Genomic DNA, 18475 nt, shown 5'->3' on the forward strand with positions numbered 1-18475 from the left:
GGACAGGGGTTGCCGCAGGAAATAAACAGCTCCCCCGATTGCTACTAGCGAGAGTTGTTACAGGCCTGTGAACGCTCTCTCGTGTTTTAGCTTTTAGATAATGTGGTCATGTTTGACAATGGCATCTGAAGTGTTAAATCTCTGTGATCGGCGCTAATGCCGATCGCAGACATTAGCCCCGGTGTCTGCTGTTTAAAGCAGCAGGCACCTTGGGGCTATAGCGCCCGCAAGCGGGAGCCATCTTTAAAGACCGGGCCAGTGCCGTACATGTATGACGCTGGTTGGGAAGGGGTTAAGCGCATCCTCTGGCAGTCAATACACCTATAATAAGATGTACAACAGTTGGTGTAAAGGATGATGAAAACTGGCGTACATGATAATAAATCTGGATGAGGTTGGTCCTGCTCGGACTTCCCCTTCCTTTTCAGAAAGTGGGATAAAAACTTTTTTTTGTGTGCAAATGAATTAGAAAGAAAGTCGCTAACCCATTATTTGTGACTTTTTACGCCAGTTTTCTGCATAGCGGATGTTAAATCGACCCCAAAACATCCTTTAGAGTGGTATTCCTAAGCCATATTGATTGTATATATCATGTCTGATAGGTGCAGGTCCCTCTTAAGAATGGGGCCCTGCAGTGACTGGAGGGTACAGTGCGTGTATGAGGCGTCCTCCCCATTCAATGCTATGCGACATCCAAAAAAATCTGAACGGACGCACTCGACTATTTTTGTAAGCCCCATAGCAGTGAATGGGAGCAGGCCCACCCTTCTATTCACTGCTATGGGACTACAGGAGGGGGTCCGTGCATCCGCCATGTGCCCTCCGTTCACTTCGAGGCCCAATTCTTGAGACAGTAGCGGGTCCCAGGGATGGGTGGACATTTCATCCCATCACATTGGGTTGCTCATGAGGGAGGACATCATTGCAGCCCTTCATTATTATCCTCAGTCCCCTTTATAGGGACACTCCGGGCAAAAAATAAAAATTAATCCTTTGGCTGAAGTCATGGAGCTGTACATGCTTCATTCCCCCGAGTGACGCCATGCCGGAGGCCCCCCCCCCCCCCTGCTGTCCACTACTAGGCCAAAGCCTGCGCTGCCATAACAACATGGCGATGAGCCACTTCAGTGTAAGAAGTATACGCAAGACCTAATGTCACCAGGAGGACTACTCCCCCTCAGGACGCAATGATGACTACTATCCTGCAGGATACTAACAGGACACCAAGGACAGAGGAGTTTAGATAAAGTTAAGATGTTAAATTACCTCAGGATTGTGTCTCTCAGGCTCCATGACGCATCACTTCTACCTCCAGTTTCCCGCCTTCCACTCGGTGGGAGGGGCTTATCTGTGTGCTTCGCCCCATGTACTGAGGTAACTGCTCGTGGAGCCATACAGATTGCAGACATCCCAACCTGCAAAAACTCATTTCAGGGAGGTGCACTTCTCATTTCAGGGAGGTTTTTTTTTTTTTTTTTTTCACGAACTTTTTATTACATTTTCCAAACATATGAAGTATCTGCACACTTTGCTCTATGGTGTGGAGGACCGGGCTCATTACCCTGCCCCAAATTAGGGAGGTTTTTTTTTTTTTTTTTTTCCAAGAACTTTTTATTACATTTTCCAAACATATGAAGTATCTGCACACTTTGCTCTATGGTGTGGAGGACCGGGCTCATTACCCTGCCCCAAATTATCATATTTATATATATGATTAAAGCATCCAGGGGGTGTGAATTTAACACTGGGGTAAATAATATAATTAAAATGGAGGGTTAAATGTGTAAATGTATTTAAAAAAAAAAATGCATCTGTCTCAATAGTTATATAGCTACTGAATGAGACAGAAGGGATGCCTTTAACATATAAATCTCCTTGAGAAGCCAATTTGACCCTAAAGGGTTAATTCAACCTGTAATCTAAACTCTGTCCTGTCACTTCTCTTATCTCTCTGCTCTGCTATCTGACTGAGATAAACCTTTCCGGGAGATATTGTTTCACATGCGGGTGTCAGGGAGCTGCTATCTAATAGCGGGAGACTCCCTGAACCTCCGGGAGAGTTGAGATCCCTGAGATTGCAGCCACTTGAGGCCACAGTGTGGAAAGAAAAGGGAGCAGAAAGCCTGCGCAACATAAAAGTACAGCACACATAGAAATAAACATTTTTGACCGGAGTGGTCTTTTAAGGGGAATCTGTCCTCACAATCTTGGACTAGTATCTGAGGTAATATGTGAGCAGTAATGCAGATAAGGCCTCATGCACACGACCGTTGTGTGCATCCGCGTCCGTTCCGTCATTTTTCACAGTTTAGCGGAGGTCCCATTCATTTCTATGGAGCTGTGAAAAAAACTGATAGTCCTCTGTTTTTTCTCCGCGTCCGTGATTCCAGTCCGTCAAAAAAATATAACCTGTCCTATTCTTGTCAGTGGAAAACGGAGGACGGACCCATTAAAGTCAATGGGTCTGTAAAAAAAAAACTGATGCATAACTGGTATGTCATCCGTGTCCGTTTTTTTCTACAAGACCTTGGTGCATTAAAATTTAACTTTTCATTAACCTTCTTTTTTTTCCCCTGTCAGACAAAAAAAAAAAGACACAAGGAAACTCAACTGAAGCAAAATGTCCCCCCGTGTGCATGAGGCCTAAAGGGGAGATTTATCAAACTGGTGTAAAGGAAAACTGGCTCTAGTTGCCCATAGCAACCAATCAGATTCCACCTTTCATTTCCCAAAGGAGCTCTGAAAAATGAAAGGTGGAATCTGATTGGTTGCTATGGGCCAACTAAGCCAGTTTTACTTTACACCAGTTTGATAAATCTCCCCCATAATCTGCAGTACTGGGTCGCTGGGTGTCCTGTTCTTCAATGCAGTAATTTAGTCAATATGGTAATTTCATATAAGAGAATTGTGTATAATAACGTATATTTGCACATGAGGGTGTACAAGGGTCTGTATAACATACTTCTATGGTAAACGATACTGGACACCGTAGGACTGTGACTCCACTCACTGTCACTATTATACCATTGTGTCTGCTAAGCTACACTACTGCTGGATGCATGCGCTTGTATTGTACTGCTCTTATTTGCATGCATTATTGTTTTACTTTGTTCAAATCAATGTTTTATTCTTCAATAACCCCACTATAACGTATGCAATATTAAATGGTGCCATTAGAAAGTACAACTTGTCCTGCAAAAAACAAGCCCATACTTTCTAATGGAACCATTTAATATTGCATAGGATACAGTGAGAAGCTGGAAAAAAAATGCAGTTCTGCCAGTTACCTTCATTCTGCGGGTCAGTACGATTACAGCGACACCACATTTAAATACCGTAGTTTTTGTTGTATTTGAATACTTAAAAAAATAAAACATTTTGAAAAAACAACAATAATTTAATTGCATCGCCATAGTCTGACTCCCATAACTTTTTACATTTAAGTCTATGGAACTGTGTAAGGGCTCATTTTTGCATTTGTATTTTTAATTTACCATATATCCTATCTATAGTTATTCAGTATATCTATACCTATATAACATAGGAGGCACCATTCACAATGTGTGATGGTCACAGCTCATCTATTCCCCCTACCTGTACAGTGACCTATTCACTATAGGTGATGGTTACAGCTTATCTTTTCCCCCTACCTGTACAGTGACCTATTCACTATAGGTGATGGTCACAGCTCATCTATTCCCCCTACCTGTACAGTGACCTATTCACTATAGGTGATGGTTACAGCTTATCTTTTCCCCCTACCTGTACAGTGACCTATTCACTATAGGTGATGGTTACAGCTCATCTATTCCTCCTACCTGTACAGTGGCTTATTTACAATATGTGATGGTCAGAGCTTATCTATTCCCTCTACCTGTACAGTGACCTACTCACTATAAATTATGGTCACAGCTAGGGGTGGGCGATATGACCTAAAATCTATATTGCAATATAATTTTAAGCATGTGCGATATGCGATATATATATCGCGATATATTCTATATTTGGGAGGGGGAGTAAACTTTTTTTATTTACTTTTTATTTAATAACCATTAGCCTCCTTAGGGGCTAGAACCCTTGTCCTATTCACCCTAATAGAGCTCTATTAGGGTAAATAGGACTTCATACTCTCCCTGCTGCCCTGTGCATATTGCACATAGCAACAGGGAGCTGACTATGGCAGCCAGGGCTTGAGCAGCATCCTGGCTGCCATGGTAACTGATCAGATCCCCGCGATCACACTGCTGGGGCTCCGATCAGAAGCTGCCACCCTGGGACCACTGCCACCAATGACTTAGTCGTGTGGAGGACCTGAGGGGTTAATTGCGGCAGATCACGGCGCACAGTAATAGAGACCAGGTATGGGATATGGGCAGCACATGCAGGCTACGTTTGTATTCAGGCATATTAACTATATTCATTGGTGGCGCAGTGGCCACAGTCCCTCCCCTCCTCCTCTCTGTTCTCATTGGTGGCGCAGTGGCCACAGTCCCTCCCCTCCGCCTCCTCTCTGTTCTCATTGGTGGCGCAGTGGCCACAGTCCCTCCCCTCCGCCTCCTCTCTGTTCTCATTGGTGGCGCAGTGGCCACAGTCCCTCCCCTCCGCCTCCTCTCTGTTCTCATTGGTGGCGCAGTGGCCACAGTCCCTCCCCTCCTCCTCCTCTCTGTTCTCATTGGTGGCGGAGTGGCCACAGTAGCTCCCCTCCTCCTCCTACTCTGTTCTCACTGGTGTTCAGCGGCAGCCGCGCACAGTGGGTAGGGAGGGACTCCTTCCTTCTCCACTGTGCCGGCTCAGGAGAACACGGTGCGTGCCGAGTGCGGCGCATCCCATGTACTACCGCGATATAAACAAAAGTACTATCGTTGGCCAAATTTATATCGCATGTCGTCTATATCGCCCACCCCTAGTCACAGCTTATCTATTCCCCCTACCTGTACAGTGACTATTCACAATGTGTGATGGTCACAGCTTATCTATTCCCCCTACCTGTACAGTGACTATTCACAATGTGTGATGGTCACAGCTTATCTATTCCCCCTACCTGTACAGTGACCTATTCACTACACGTGATGGTCACAGCTTATCTATTCCCCCTACCTGTACAGTGACTATTCACAATGTGTGATGGTCACAGCTTATCCATTCCCCCTACCTGTACAGTGACCTATTCACTACAGGTGATGGTTACAGCTTATCTATTCGCCCTACCTGTACAGTGACCTATTTACAATAGGTGATTGTCACAGCGTATCTATTCCCTCTACCTGTACAGTAACCTACTCACTATAAATATGGTCACAGCTTATTTATTCCCCCTTCCTGTACAGTGACCTATTCACAATAAGAAAAAAAGACAATGCAACAGCACTCTACAAACATAAATAAAGTACAATAATGCCATAATTATAGAAAACATTCTGGTGCTAAAGCTACGCTTATTTTGCATCAGAATGTTTTCTATAATTATGGCATTATTGTACTTTATTTGTGTTTGCAGAGTGCTGCTGCATTGTCTTTTTTTCTTTGTGTTTCTAGCCATGGCAGCGCGCACCTGTTCATTGGGACGTCCTGACTGACCCCCTTGTTTTGCAGTTCTATTCACAATAAGGTGATGGTCACAGCTTATCTATTCCCTCTACCTGTACAATGACCTCTGCACAGGTCACAGAGCATCCCTAGGAAACCCTCCCATAGCAGTCAAAGAGACTCCTCCAGTCCATTGTGTCTATGGCTCATGGCGGCTGCTGTAAAGCAGATCTCGAAATACTGTTAACGACAGCTCAGGCAAGATGGCCGCCCCAATAATCATGTTTAGGAAGTAGAATAAAAAAATAAAAAAATCTACAATCAGAAAATAAAAACAAATTAGAAACATGCATGTCCCTAACTGGTAAAAAATAATTGGGGACACATTCCCTTTAAGAGCCTCATGTGACGCCCTGAATTCTCCCTGAGAAAGCTAGACGTTGAGCAAACACGAGATATGCAAGTGTGGAACATGTCTTCCGGCTAAAGTAAATACAGCGAGAAAATCGTGCGAGGTAATACTGCCCGGGAGGGGATGGGTCTCAATCACATTCCTGAGTTTGCAGGAGACGGGAAATGTAAGGTCGTAATCAAACATCGTTACCCTGATACATCATCGCTGATGCCTCAAGGACTTCAAGACGTGGAATATTTAGCATCTCAACAAATGGCTGTTACCATAGCAGCACAATACAGCTCATTATATGCAAGAAGGAAAATGCTAAAAGGGCAACTCCGGGTGACACGGCAGTGTTACAGCCTTCCTGGGAAAATCGAGAAATACTTACCGGTAATATCTTTTTCACCCATCGCGAGGTAGTCATCTGGGTCTCCGCTGTTTGGTGAATTTACTACTTTTATTTACTGCTTTCAAAGGAATTCTCCCGAATATCTGTAGCAACATGCTTTTAAAAGCCGCTATCGCCGCGCGAGATCAAAGCAGAGGACTGAGAACCAGAAGCTTACATCGCCCTAATGGATTCCGCTTGTTCCTCCACAGCCATGCAAGTTCAAACACAAAAATCTCTTGTTTCTTAGTTATATCTGCGTCTGGGTAAGCTGGGTGGCACCTCACACAGCCCGCCAATAAAGCTCAAAAGTCTGATTGGCAGATTTGTTCAGTTCTCTGGTAATTAACCTCTTGCCCCAAAATCAACGTGAAAACAAGAAACTCTGTCTTGCAGGATTCCAGAAAAGTTGGGTGACAACCCAAACGTAGCTAAGGTAGAAGAATACACTATGAAGTGAAGAAGAGGCGGGAGCCTTCTGAGGCATAGCAATAGGGGCCCTCAAAGTCTATAAGGTGGGAATGTAATGTGCGATCACATTACGTTACAGCAATCCACAGAGTGAGGCTATTGATCCGATGTAGTGATGTCATAAAGGGCAGTTCATGATGTCATCGGAGGGGTCGAGCTCAGATGGAGCAGATATACAATACACTATTAACACAAAGCTGAATAAACTAGTAATATAAACCATTCAATGACAGAAAAGCCCGCCGAGGTCCAGAGAAGACGAAGAGTTCTCCGTTTCACCCTCCACCCACCTGAGGTCGGAGATAATGCCGGATATAATCAGCTGCTTGTTGCCAAGAAACCCACATTCCAATCTAAGTGCTGCCATTAATTATCACTGTATTCCTTGGCAGACAGACAAATCCTTTAAAATGGACGGGAATCTCACAACCACCCAATACAGTCCAGAGATCTGCACAAGCTCCCTGAAGCTACCTAGTAGAATGACTTGTCACCTTGTGTAACTGCCGAAGACCATAAATCATGGTCCTAAGATACAAGCTGAGTTACATCCTGTATTATACTCCAGAGCTGCACTCACTATTCTGCTGGTGGAGTCACTGTGTACATACATTACTTATCCTGTACTGATCCTGAGTTACATCCTGTATTATACTCCAGAGCTGCACTCACTATTCTGCTGGTGCAGTCACTGTGTACATACATTACTTATCCTGTACTGATCCTCAGTCACATCCTGTATTATACTCCAGAGCTGCACTCACTATTCTGCTGGTGCAGTCACTGTGTACATACATTACTTATCCTGTACTGATCCTCAGTTACATCCTGTATTATACTCCAGAGCTGCACTCACTATTCTGCTGGTGCAGTCACTGTGTACATACATTACTTATCCTGTACTGATCCTCAGTCACATCCTGTATTATACTCCAGAGCTGCACTCACTATTCTGCTGGTGGAGTCACTGGGTACATACATTACTTATCCTGTACTGATCCTGAGTTACATCCTGTATTATACTCCAGAGCTGCACTCACTATGCTGCTGGTGGAGTCACTGTGTACATACATTACTTATCCTGTACTGATCCAGAGTTACATCCTGTATTATACTCCAGAGCTGTATTCACTATTCTGCTGGTGCAGTCACTGTGTACATACATTACTTATCCTGTACTGATCCTGAGTTACATCCTGTATTATACTCCAGAGCTGCACTCACTATTCTGGTGGTGGAGTCACTGTGTACATACATTACTTATCCTGTACTGATCCTGAGTTACATCCTGTATTATACTCCAGAGCTGCACTCACTATTCTGGTGGTGGAGTCACTGTGTACATACATTACTTATCCTGTACTGATCCTGAGTTACATCCTGTATTATACTCCAGAGCTGCACTCACTATTCTGGTGGTGGAGTCACTGTGTACATACATTACTTATCCTGTACTGATCCTGAGTTACATCCTGTATTATACTCCAGAGCTGCACTCACTATTCTGGTGGTGGAGTCACTGTGTACATACATTACTTATCCTGTACTGATCCTGAGTTACATCCTGTATTATACTCCAGAGCTGGTTGTTATTCGAAACACTCAGTAAGATTGTTGACAGGCAATCTTGAACAATCACTTCACCAGCAGAATCTTATAATAGTGCTGGAGCGTTATAAGAGGATCAGTTGATACTTCCTGTCACTCTCCCCATTGGGGGACATCACCGTCAGCCTCTCCCCGGTCTGAAATGACTGATATAAGATTGTGAGCCCCATTGGGGACAGCTTGATGATAATGTCTGTAAAGCGCTGCGGAATATGTGAGCGCTATATAAGTGCATAAAATGAAATAAATAAGAGGGAGCAATAGTCTATAGCGGACTGCCCAGATGCCGCACCCCTAAGGTAGTCTGCCAGTGTGCTGTCCCTATAAATAGATGAACTTGCTCCTTGGCAGTATATTACATAGAAAATAAACCTGAAACGCCCCCAATCCTCCCAAGATAAAAGAGGTCTCATCCATCCACCATCATACAAATCATAGCATTACAGAGTAACCCTGGTCATGGACCCCTGGCATTCCCCTCCCCATACTCTGACTATTGCATCGGGTGCCTTTTTTTTGCCATTTTATATTAATTCAATAAAAAAACACTAAACAGAAGCTTCCATAAAAGACTGCAGGAAATCTCGCTGCCATCACTATGGTAACTTGGGATAAGAGGAACACTCGCTGCTCCCAACTCTTCACATACACGAGTACCACTGAGCCGCTCTCCAGCTGAGATGGACTGGAGCCTTCCTGTACCCACCGGACCCGCTGCTGCTTAAAGGGAACCTGTCACTATAAAAACTGCTTCCAATTTGCCGGCAGTATATTATAGAGCAGGAGGAGCTGAGCAGACTGATTTTTGTTTTGTGGGAAAATATTGATTTCTATGCTTTGGAGTCTAGTGGGCGGTCTCATTCAATAAGACCGCCCACTGGACTCCTAAGCATAGAAAGCGCTGGGATTTCAACAAAAAAGATACAAGTTATACTAAATCTTTCCCCACAAAATTATATATCAATCTGCTCAGCTCCTCCTGCTCCTCTGCCAGAAGATCGGATGCAGTTTTCATAGTGATAGGTTCCCTTTAAAGAGCATCTGTCAGCAGCTTTGTACCTAGGACAGTGGCTGACCTGTTACATGTGTGCTTGGTAGCTGAAGGCATCTGTGTTGGTCCCATGTTCATATGTGCCCGCATTGCTGAGAAACATGATGTTTTATTATATGTAATTGAGTCTCTAGGAGCAACGGGGGCGTTGCCGTTACACCTAGAGGTTCTGCTCTCTCTGCAACTGCTGCTCCTTCTGCACTTTGATTGACAGGACAATCATGTTTTCACTGCCTGGCCCTGTCTATCAAAGTGCAGAGAATGTGGCAGCTGCAAAGAGGGCAAAGTCTCTAGGTGTAATGGTAACGCCCCCATTGCTCCTAGAGGCTCATTTGCATATAGTAAAACATAATTTTTCTCAGCAATGCGGGCACATATGAACACAGGACCAACACAGGGCCTTCAGCTGCCAAGTGCACATGTAACCGGTCAGCCAGTGTCCTAGGTACAAAGCTGCTGACAGATTCCCTTTAAAGGAATACCAACAAAAAAAAATGTGCGTAAAGGGCTTACTCCATGAATAATGTAAAAAGTGAAAATCATACATAATTTAGTACATAGCAACCTGTTTGCAACAAAGCTAGAACCAGCCCTGCCCCTCAGCATTGGGGGAGTTCACTTTCTGCTACAGCTGGAGGCAGTTGAAGGATGGAACTGAGCATGTGCGGCCATCTCAGCGAGCAGGACAGAAAAATAAGAAAAAGAGCAAACAGCAGGTGGCGCTCTACAGACAGATTTCACTGAATAACTCAGTAGCTATAATACATTTTTAATTACATGCAATTACAAAAGTATTCAGATCCAGGTACTGGTTTAAAAAATGTAGACTATTTTTAGTGGGACAACGCTTTAAAGGGCCCTGCACCCAAAATATAAAGCTTTGCCAATGCTCATGAATGTTCTTGGTTGGCTCAGCAGTACACTTGTCAGAGCACGGCCCGAGGCTGACCAGCAAGAAAATACATATAGACAGATTGATTGTTCTGTCCGCTACCCTCGCTGTCTGTCAGTAGTGCACAAGGGGCAGCTCAGCTTAGATAAGCACTCCATCAGTGAGGGTGAAAACATCCACCTCCAGCCCACAGCACTGAAGAATCTTCCTTTGCAAGACTGTTACAGCCCTGGCGGCTTCATTTACAGAGCTGCTGATTTACTGTATCACCCTCTGCGGGGGCTCGATTCCTGCTGCAGCCCCTTTAAAGGGGTATTCCCGTTACATTAAGTTATCCACTATCCACGGGATAGGGGATGACTATTACATCGGTGGGGGTCCTATCGCTAGGCCCCTTCCTGATCACAAGTACAAGGGGCCCTGCAGCCCCCCCCTGAAATTAATGGAGTGGCCGGTCGGGCATGCATGTGGCTACTCCATTCATTTCTATCAGAATTCCGGAGATAGGTGAGCGCTGTACTCAACTATCTCTGGAACTCCCATATAAATGAGTGGCGTGGCCGCATGCATGCCCGACCGGCCACTCTGTTCATTTCAGGGGGGCTGCAGGGCCCCATTCTCATGCTTGGTGGGGGTCCCAGTGGTAGGACTCCCACCGATCTAATAGTTATCCCTTATCCTGTGGATAGGGGATAACTTAAAGGGGGTTCTCCGGGCTTTTAATATTGATGACCTATCCTCAGGATAAGTCATCAATATCAGATCGGCGGGGGTCCGATACCTAGCACCCCCGCCGATCAGCTGTATGAGGAGATGTGTATGGAAAAGCAGCGCTGAGCAGGAAGAGGGAAGGGAGACGGCACATGCGCACGGTCTCCTCATACAGCTAATCAACTGGGGTGCCAGGTGTCGGACCCCCGCCGATCTGACATTGATAACCTATCCTGAGGATAGGTCATTATTATTAAAAGCCCAGAGAACCCTTTTAATGTAAGCAGAATACCCCTTTAAGGGTCTGTACTGAGTGCTGTGCATTACAGGAGATGTAATGCCTATATAGAAAAAGCAGAGCTAAATTTATCACTTAGCTACACTTTTCTGCCATGTGGTAACAGGATGCATTACTTGCAGTCCTATGTAAAACCGCAGATCCAGATACCACAATGACTCGCGCTAATGAAAAACCCAGCCCTACTACATCTGCATAATGACAGTAAACACATCCCAACCGAGTTACCATTTATACAGTGGTATTCCAGTCTTTATTAGGTTGCTCTCTCTTTCGGCTATGACTATGGAAGGTGATTCCTGGACAGAACGTGCAGTCTGACCGACTTCCGTCAAGCGCGTAGCCGGGGGTGAGTAGTGCCGGGGGCGCTACATTACACAGACCAAACAAGAGCTCGGCGGGGTGCCTGGGATAATCACCGGGGACAGGGAATTATTGGCGATTTTTCAGTTGTGAGCGATGGGGTTTGTCGTCTTTCTTCTATTTATTTGCAAATTGAAACCAGCAAATAAATCAATTCCTGAGCACAGCAGAGCCGGCATTGTTCACGCTGCACAATCGGAGGGGGGGAAAGGGTCATAATAACCGTATAGGTCCGTGGAGCCGCTTTATGTCAGGACAATAATAACAGCGCAGGTGGGGACAACAACTAGGCTACAGTGCGAGGGATTGTTACAAAGGCGGTCAGGGGGTGGCGCCATTGTTAGGATTCCAATAGTACAGCCAGACCAGAGGACCGTCTGATTAATGACTAAAGTCTGCAACAGCCAATCAAAATTCGGAAATATTTTAAGTCCTCCAAAGAGTGTGACGAGGTGATATGACAGAGATGCCCAATACAGTGGTGTCCAAGATGTTGCGAAACTACAACTCCCAGGACACCCTGATAGCCCACGGCAACCAGAACACGACATTTGCATATACATGTTGTGTCATCTGTGGTGTTACATAGGGCTGCAGGGAACATCTACTACATTATCTGTACTCAGGGAGTTATCACAGGGTTATTTGTTTATGTTACATAGGACTGCAGGTGACATCTACTACATTATCTGTACTCAGGGTGTTATCACTGGGCTATTTGTTTATGTTACATAGGACTGCAGGTGACATCTACTATATTATCTGTACTAAGAGTTATCACTGTATTAACTGTGGTGTTACGTAGGACTGCAGGTGTCATCTACTATATCATCTGTACTCAGCTATCACTGTATTATCTTTGGTGTAACATAGAACTGCAGGAAACTTCTACTACATTATCTGTATTCAGTTATCACTTATCTGTGGCGTTACATAGGACTGCAGGTAACATCTACGACATTATCTGTACTGAGAGTTATCACTGTATTATCTGTGGCGCTACATAGGACTGTAGGTAACATCTACTACATTATCTGTACTGAGAGTTATCACTATATTATCTGTGGCATTACATAGGACTGCAGGTAACATCTACTACATTATCTGTCCTGACAGAGCTATCACTGTGTTATCTGTGCTGTTACATAGGACTGTAGGTAACATCTACGACATTATCTGTACTGAGAGTTATCACTGTATTATCTGTGGTGTTACATAGGACTGCAGGTAACATCTACTACATTATCTGTCCTAACAGAGCTATCACTGTGTTATCTGTGGTGTTACATAGGACTGCAGGTGACAGCTAGTACATTACCCTAGGCTGTGTAAATCCAGCATTAGTGTCTAAATCCACAGGAACTGTCCTCCATAGGCTCTGATTTGTCCCATGGGATAATGGACTGATCATCTGGATTTGGACACTAATTGTGGAGTGGATATATTGTGTATCATTTCCTAATACTGACGGACAAGACGAATTTACAGAGATACAGCTGAATTACTGTGCATCACTTCTGTGTGCGGAAGGGAGCCGCCAACTGCACTCATTAACCCTTTTATGTCCAGCAGATAGATGCAGTGATTTCTCTTTCATTCCTGCAGGTAACATCGACTACCTCGTCTGTGCTGTAATTCAATCATGTGTTCTTGATTGCATCTTTTATGCGGAGATAAAATCGAGCCTTTGTCAGCAGCACATCGCCCCGTGCAAGCAGGGGACTTGCTGCTGACGATAATGGAGACTGTGGGGGGTAAGGAAATCATATTTACAAAAAGGGGCCAATAATTGAGACGTGGAAATACATTGATACATTTGCAGTATGGCTCCTTTATTCCCAGGCGGATAAATTGCCTCTAATGAGCCTGATCGCTAATATAGTTGATCGATCAGCGCTCGTTATGGGCAATTTACCTTCCTGTGAAAAGCTGTGGACTCATCAGAGTTTGGATCAAGCGTTGGAGAACTTCTGGCCGATGATTTCCCGTCATTCACTTTAGTTTCTGCTGCCATTTATTTATATTTTTGGGTGGGTGGGTGGGGGGTTTGGACACCACTATTACAATTTTATGTGGTTCAAGCTTTTGGCCTGTTACAGTCTGAAGGGGTTGCCCCATAAAGAAATCGTATCCCCCTTAGTGTGCGGCAGGGGTCCAAAAGCTGGGCCCCCCGCCGATCAGAAGAATGGGGGCTCATGCTCCCCCTATGGGGCTGCTGGAGGATAGCTGAGCATTTGTACTCTGCTATCTCTGGCAGTCCCATAGAGCTGAATGGAGTAGCAGACACGCATGTCTGTCGCACCATTCAAACAGGAAGTATGGGCCTACATTCTAGTGATGGTGGGGGCCCCAGCAGTCAGAACCAACACCGAATGGTCACTTATATGCTATCCTATATGCAACCCCTTTAAGTTGTTCCATTGTTATAAATGCTTCACAGCTTCCAGACCCATGCACTGGGAGGAGGCTGATGGACGCTGCGACTAATATGAGGTTACATCCCATTTTATTATATAATGCCACCTTGTACCTTGTCACCAGGAACCATGCCAGTTCCTGGCAGTCTGGCGATACCCGCATGTAGGTTTTGATGTGCGGCATGGCTCTGCTGCGGCCTGACGTCTCCGCTTTCCACTTGCTGTAAAGAGAGGGACAGTGTTAGAATGCCATCACAGACAAAGGTGACGCCGTGTCCAACTACCCAATCGCCCTCCGTAGTCAGATGCCGCAGTCATGGGTTACGCTCATCCCTCTTCAACTCTGTGTGGCTTATCAGGAAGAGGAGACAGAAGGACTGGGGGTAGGCTGGATCAGACCACACATGGCTTTTTGTATGTAGATGTATATAGCTCTGTATGGGAGCTGTATACACAAAACGGCAGGAGGAGATTTCTAATCAAGTCTATGTGTATAATTCCCTTATTTCCTGCATTACAGGCATGGTTCTATTTACTTAAAGGGGCTGTTTACAGTAAAAGGCAGGAAAAGTGTTAGAATAATTAAAGCGACCCATGGTTCAAAAAAGAAAAGAAACATCTCATTAAATAGAAAACTTGCATGATGAAGTACTTTTCATCTTCTCAGCGGCAGATCTAATTCCAGGGCCCCTCTTCTGCTATCTATGATGGCAGCATCACTTCTCAGACTACCCGATACACACTGTGCATTTGGTAGGCCAAGACACTTCCTGCTTGTCCAGCCCTGACCTCGGATTGGTCACCATTGCTCACATGAGCAGTACTGGCCAATGCAAGGGCAGCAGGAAGTGTCTTGGGCTATCAAATGCACAGCGGGCATCAGGTAGTGTGAAAAGTGATGCCGCCATATTGGATGATAGCAGAGAATCCCTGAAAAAGTGAACAGAAGGACATCAGGTAAGTGTTCTGTTTGATCCCTAGTAAACAGGGATGGGAACTTTAAAGTGACCCTGGAAAAAACTAAAACTAAAAGTGGCCCCATGTTGTAGGTGGGGACAAAACAAAGGGCTTGCAATACCGCAGTGCAGCACAGAATACCACCCCAGCAGGACCAAATACCACGGGGCAGCACAAAATACTGCCGCCCCAACCACAGTATTCAACTGTACCACAATTGAGTTCAAGAGGGCATCGGATCATTGTCTACCTTGGCCTGCGGCCATCAAGAGGGCCCCCTGGGCATCGGCTCACCGGGAAATTTCCCTGTAGGGTCTATGGCCAATCCGCCCCTTCTAGTAAATGTGAATTTTTGTTTTCAAACTGGAGGGCTGCTTTAATAAAAAAAAAAAAAAAAATATATACTTACCATTCTGAACCAGTGGTGATGTGCTCGTATGTTGTATGTTAGTGCTGCAGTCAGTCACTGGCCTCAAGGGTCTGGCTCAATACACTGCTGAGGCCAGTGATTGGCTGCAGCAACCGCAAGCGGTACATGGGACGTCATCGCTGCAGCCAAAAACATGATGTCAAGGCTGTAGTGAGGAGAACGTTCAGAGAGGTATTGCTAGAATGGAGAGGGTTTGGAATGGTGAGTATAGCATTTTTTTTTATTATTTTAATGCCGTTGTTGCCGTTTAAGAAAAAATTTACTTGGACAACCCCTTTAAAGGGCATTTGTCAGCAGTTTTGTACCTATGACACTGGCTGACCAGTTACATGTGCACTTGGCAGCTGGAGGCATCTGTGTTAGTCCCATGTTCATATGTGCCCGCATTGCTGAGAAAAATGATGTTTTAATATATGCAAATGAGCCTCTAGGAGCAACGGGGGCGTTGCCATTACACCTAGAGGCTCTGCTCTCTTTGCAACTGCCGCACTCTATGCACTTTGATTGGCAGGACCAGGAATTATGTTTTCACTGCCTGGTCCAAGTGCAGAGGGAGTGGCAGTTGCACAGAGTGCTGAGCCTCTAGGTGTAACGGCAACGCCCCCATTGCTCAGAGAGGCTCATTTGCATATATTAAAACATCCTATGTCTCAGCAATGCGGGCACATATGAACATGGGACCAACACAGATGTCTTCAGCTGCCAAGCGCACATGGAACAGGTCAGCCAGTGTCCTAGGTACAAAACTGCTGACAGATGCCCTTTAAAGGAATACATGAAATAATTCATCCCCACTACAGCAGAGTGTTACTTACTGGAAATACGAATGAAGCCAGGGCTGCTTCTGAGCCGTCTGCAGGCCGTATGGCAGGGAGCCGCCAGCTGCAAAACACAATGAGTAGAACAAGGCGGAACAGAACAAATCCAGCAATGATGGAAACTTAAAGGGTTTCTGTCACCACAGTATTTGCTATTAAACAGACATGTGCAAATGTCACCTAAATTTGACTCTTCTATTCTTTTTTTTCCTTGTGCCCCAGTTTACATGCAATTATAACTTTTATTATATGCAAATTAGCCTCTAGGAGCAAGGGGGGCATTGCACCTGCTCCTAGAGTGCGGGTAGGACGCTTCCCCACTGCGCCTTCGCCAAACACTGAACAGGACAGCCCAGGCAGGAGGAGACCAACACTGGCCTGGCCCTGTCAATCAAGAGTAGAAGGGCGTGACATGAGGTGGGAGAACGGAGCCTCTAGGAGCAGGTGCATAATGTCAGCCTGTTTAATAGCAAAAAGTGTGGCGATGGAAATCCTTTAAAGGAGTTGTGACACGAAAAATGTGTTATTTTATAATTGCATATAATTAAAAATGTAGTATAGCCACTGAGCAATAAAATAGAATGCATCTGTATAGCGCCACCTGCTGTTTGTTCTTTTCCTTATTTCTAAGTCCACCTCGCTGAGGTGGTTGCACGTGCTCAGTTTAAATATTCAACTGTCACATAACCCCATTAATGTATCTGCCTGGCAAGGAGACTGTAAGGGCGTATTCACACAACTGAACATTACGGGGGTCATTTATTATCCAGAAATACGCCTATGTTAGACGTATTTCTGGCTCAGACTGCGGCGCAATAGTTAGTGTGTAGGGGTTATTAAGACCGGCGTCTAAAATGCCGGTCTTAATAAATGACCCCCTATGTTCATGTGAGTAACGGATTACGCACACAATATTAAGTGCCAGGAAAATCAAACCAGGTCTATCTTTGTGTCAAGAAGACAGCGGTCTCCAAGCCCATGTCCTATACGAACCTCACTGCTATGCTAAAAACTGCCCAGCTATGATTTGGAATATGGAAGTCTGAATAATTTGTAAGGCTTATCTTGGGATTTCATACTCTTCTATAGGTATTTTGTGGCCCTAATCTGATGGATGCACGGGGCAGACAAGGCTACAACCTCATTCCTGCTCCTGTCACTTACCAGGATATCCTTCCAGACTGGTTCTAACATTATCGACAGATGGGTAGATCTGCAAAAAAGAAAAACACAAGGGAAAAATGGAGCTGCATCGCTAAATATAGTCTTCCTACACAGATTGTTTACAAAATATTGTCAATATGGCGGGTAAGAGACAGAGAAGGCTGAGGTATAAAACCTGCCAAGCCTTCTGTAAGGAATGTATGCACACAATAACTCCACCAGCAGAATAGTGAGTGCAGCTCTGGCGTATAAGAAAGGTTGTAACTCAGGATCAGCACAGGATGAGTAATGTAATGTATGTACACAGTGACTGCACCAGCAGAATAGTGAGTGCAGCTCTGGGGTATAATACAGGATACAACTCAAGATAAGCACAGGATAAGTAATGTGTGTACAGAGTGACTCCACCAGCAGAATAGTGAGTGCAGCTCTGGAGTATAATACAGGATTTAACTCAGGATCAGTACAGGATAAGTAATGTGTGTACACAGTGACTCCAGCAGCAGAATAGTGAGTGCAGCTCTGGAGTATACTAGAGCATGTAGCTCAGGATAAGGATAAGCAATGTATGTGTACACTCACTCTACTGTGTACACAGGTTATACGTGGATAAACTGTAAAATGAAGCTCATAAGTGGTGAACAGATGCTTGCGAGGAAATTTCCAGCTTTGGAAACGTGTGCAGAACAGACTACAGAAAAGTCAGGACTTTACCAGTTGTAGGGGTTTTTCTGAGCGTGGCAGAGTTTTCACTCCTTTCCCCAGGGTCTTCAAACTCTCGCTAAATTCTGAATGCAGCCACTTGCTTTGATCAGACCCCATTGAGCCAATGCTGGAAAACTGACCAATCACAGGCCAAGATTCCACGCCGGTGATCGGGCTGCCTTTCTCTCTTAAAATCTACAAAGTAAATAAACACATGAAGAAAAGTAAGAGATCCAGTCACACGGGTAACATCTAATTAAAGGGCATCTGTCAGCA

General features: G+C 44.9%; 1 protein-coding gene across 1 annotated transcript in view; it reads right to left on the reverse strand.

Annotated features, from left to right (window-relative positions):
* Window positions 1–18475, reverse strand: part of TDP1 (tyrosyl-DNA phosphodiesterase 1) — a 91497-nt gene that overhangs the window by 27125 nt on the left and 45897 nt on the right. The window contains exons 10-13 of the mRNA XM_044271559.1: window positions 18209–18394; window positions 17495–17543; window positions 16328–16394; window positions 14239–14346 (exon numbers count right to left, since the gene is read on the reverse strand). Of these exons, the coding sequence (XP_044127494.1) occupies window positions 14239–14346; window positions 16328–16394; window positions 17495–17543; window positions 18209–18394 (410 nt within the window). The remainder of the gene's footprint in view (window positions 1–14238; window positions 14347–16327; window positions 16395–17494; window positions 17544–18208; window positions 18395–18475) is intronic.

Source organism: Bufo gargarizans, chromosome 11, assembly GCF_014858855.1.
Source record: "Bufo gargarizans isolate SCDJY-AF-19 chromosome 11, ASM1485885v1, whole genome shotgun sequence".
Classification (NCBI taxonomy): Eukaryota; Metazoa; Chordata; class Amphibia; order Anura; family Bufonidae; genus Bufo; species Bufo gargarizans.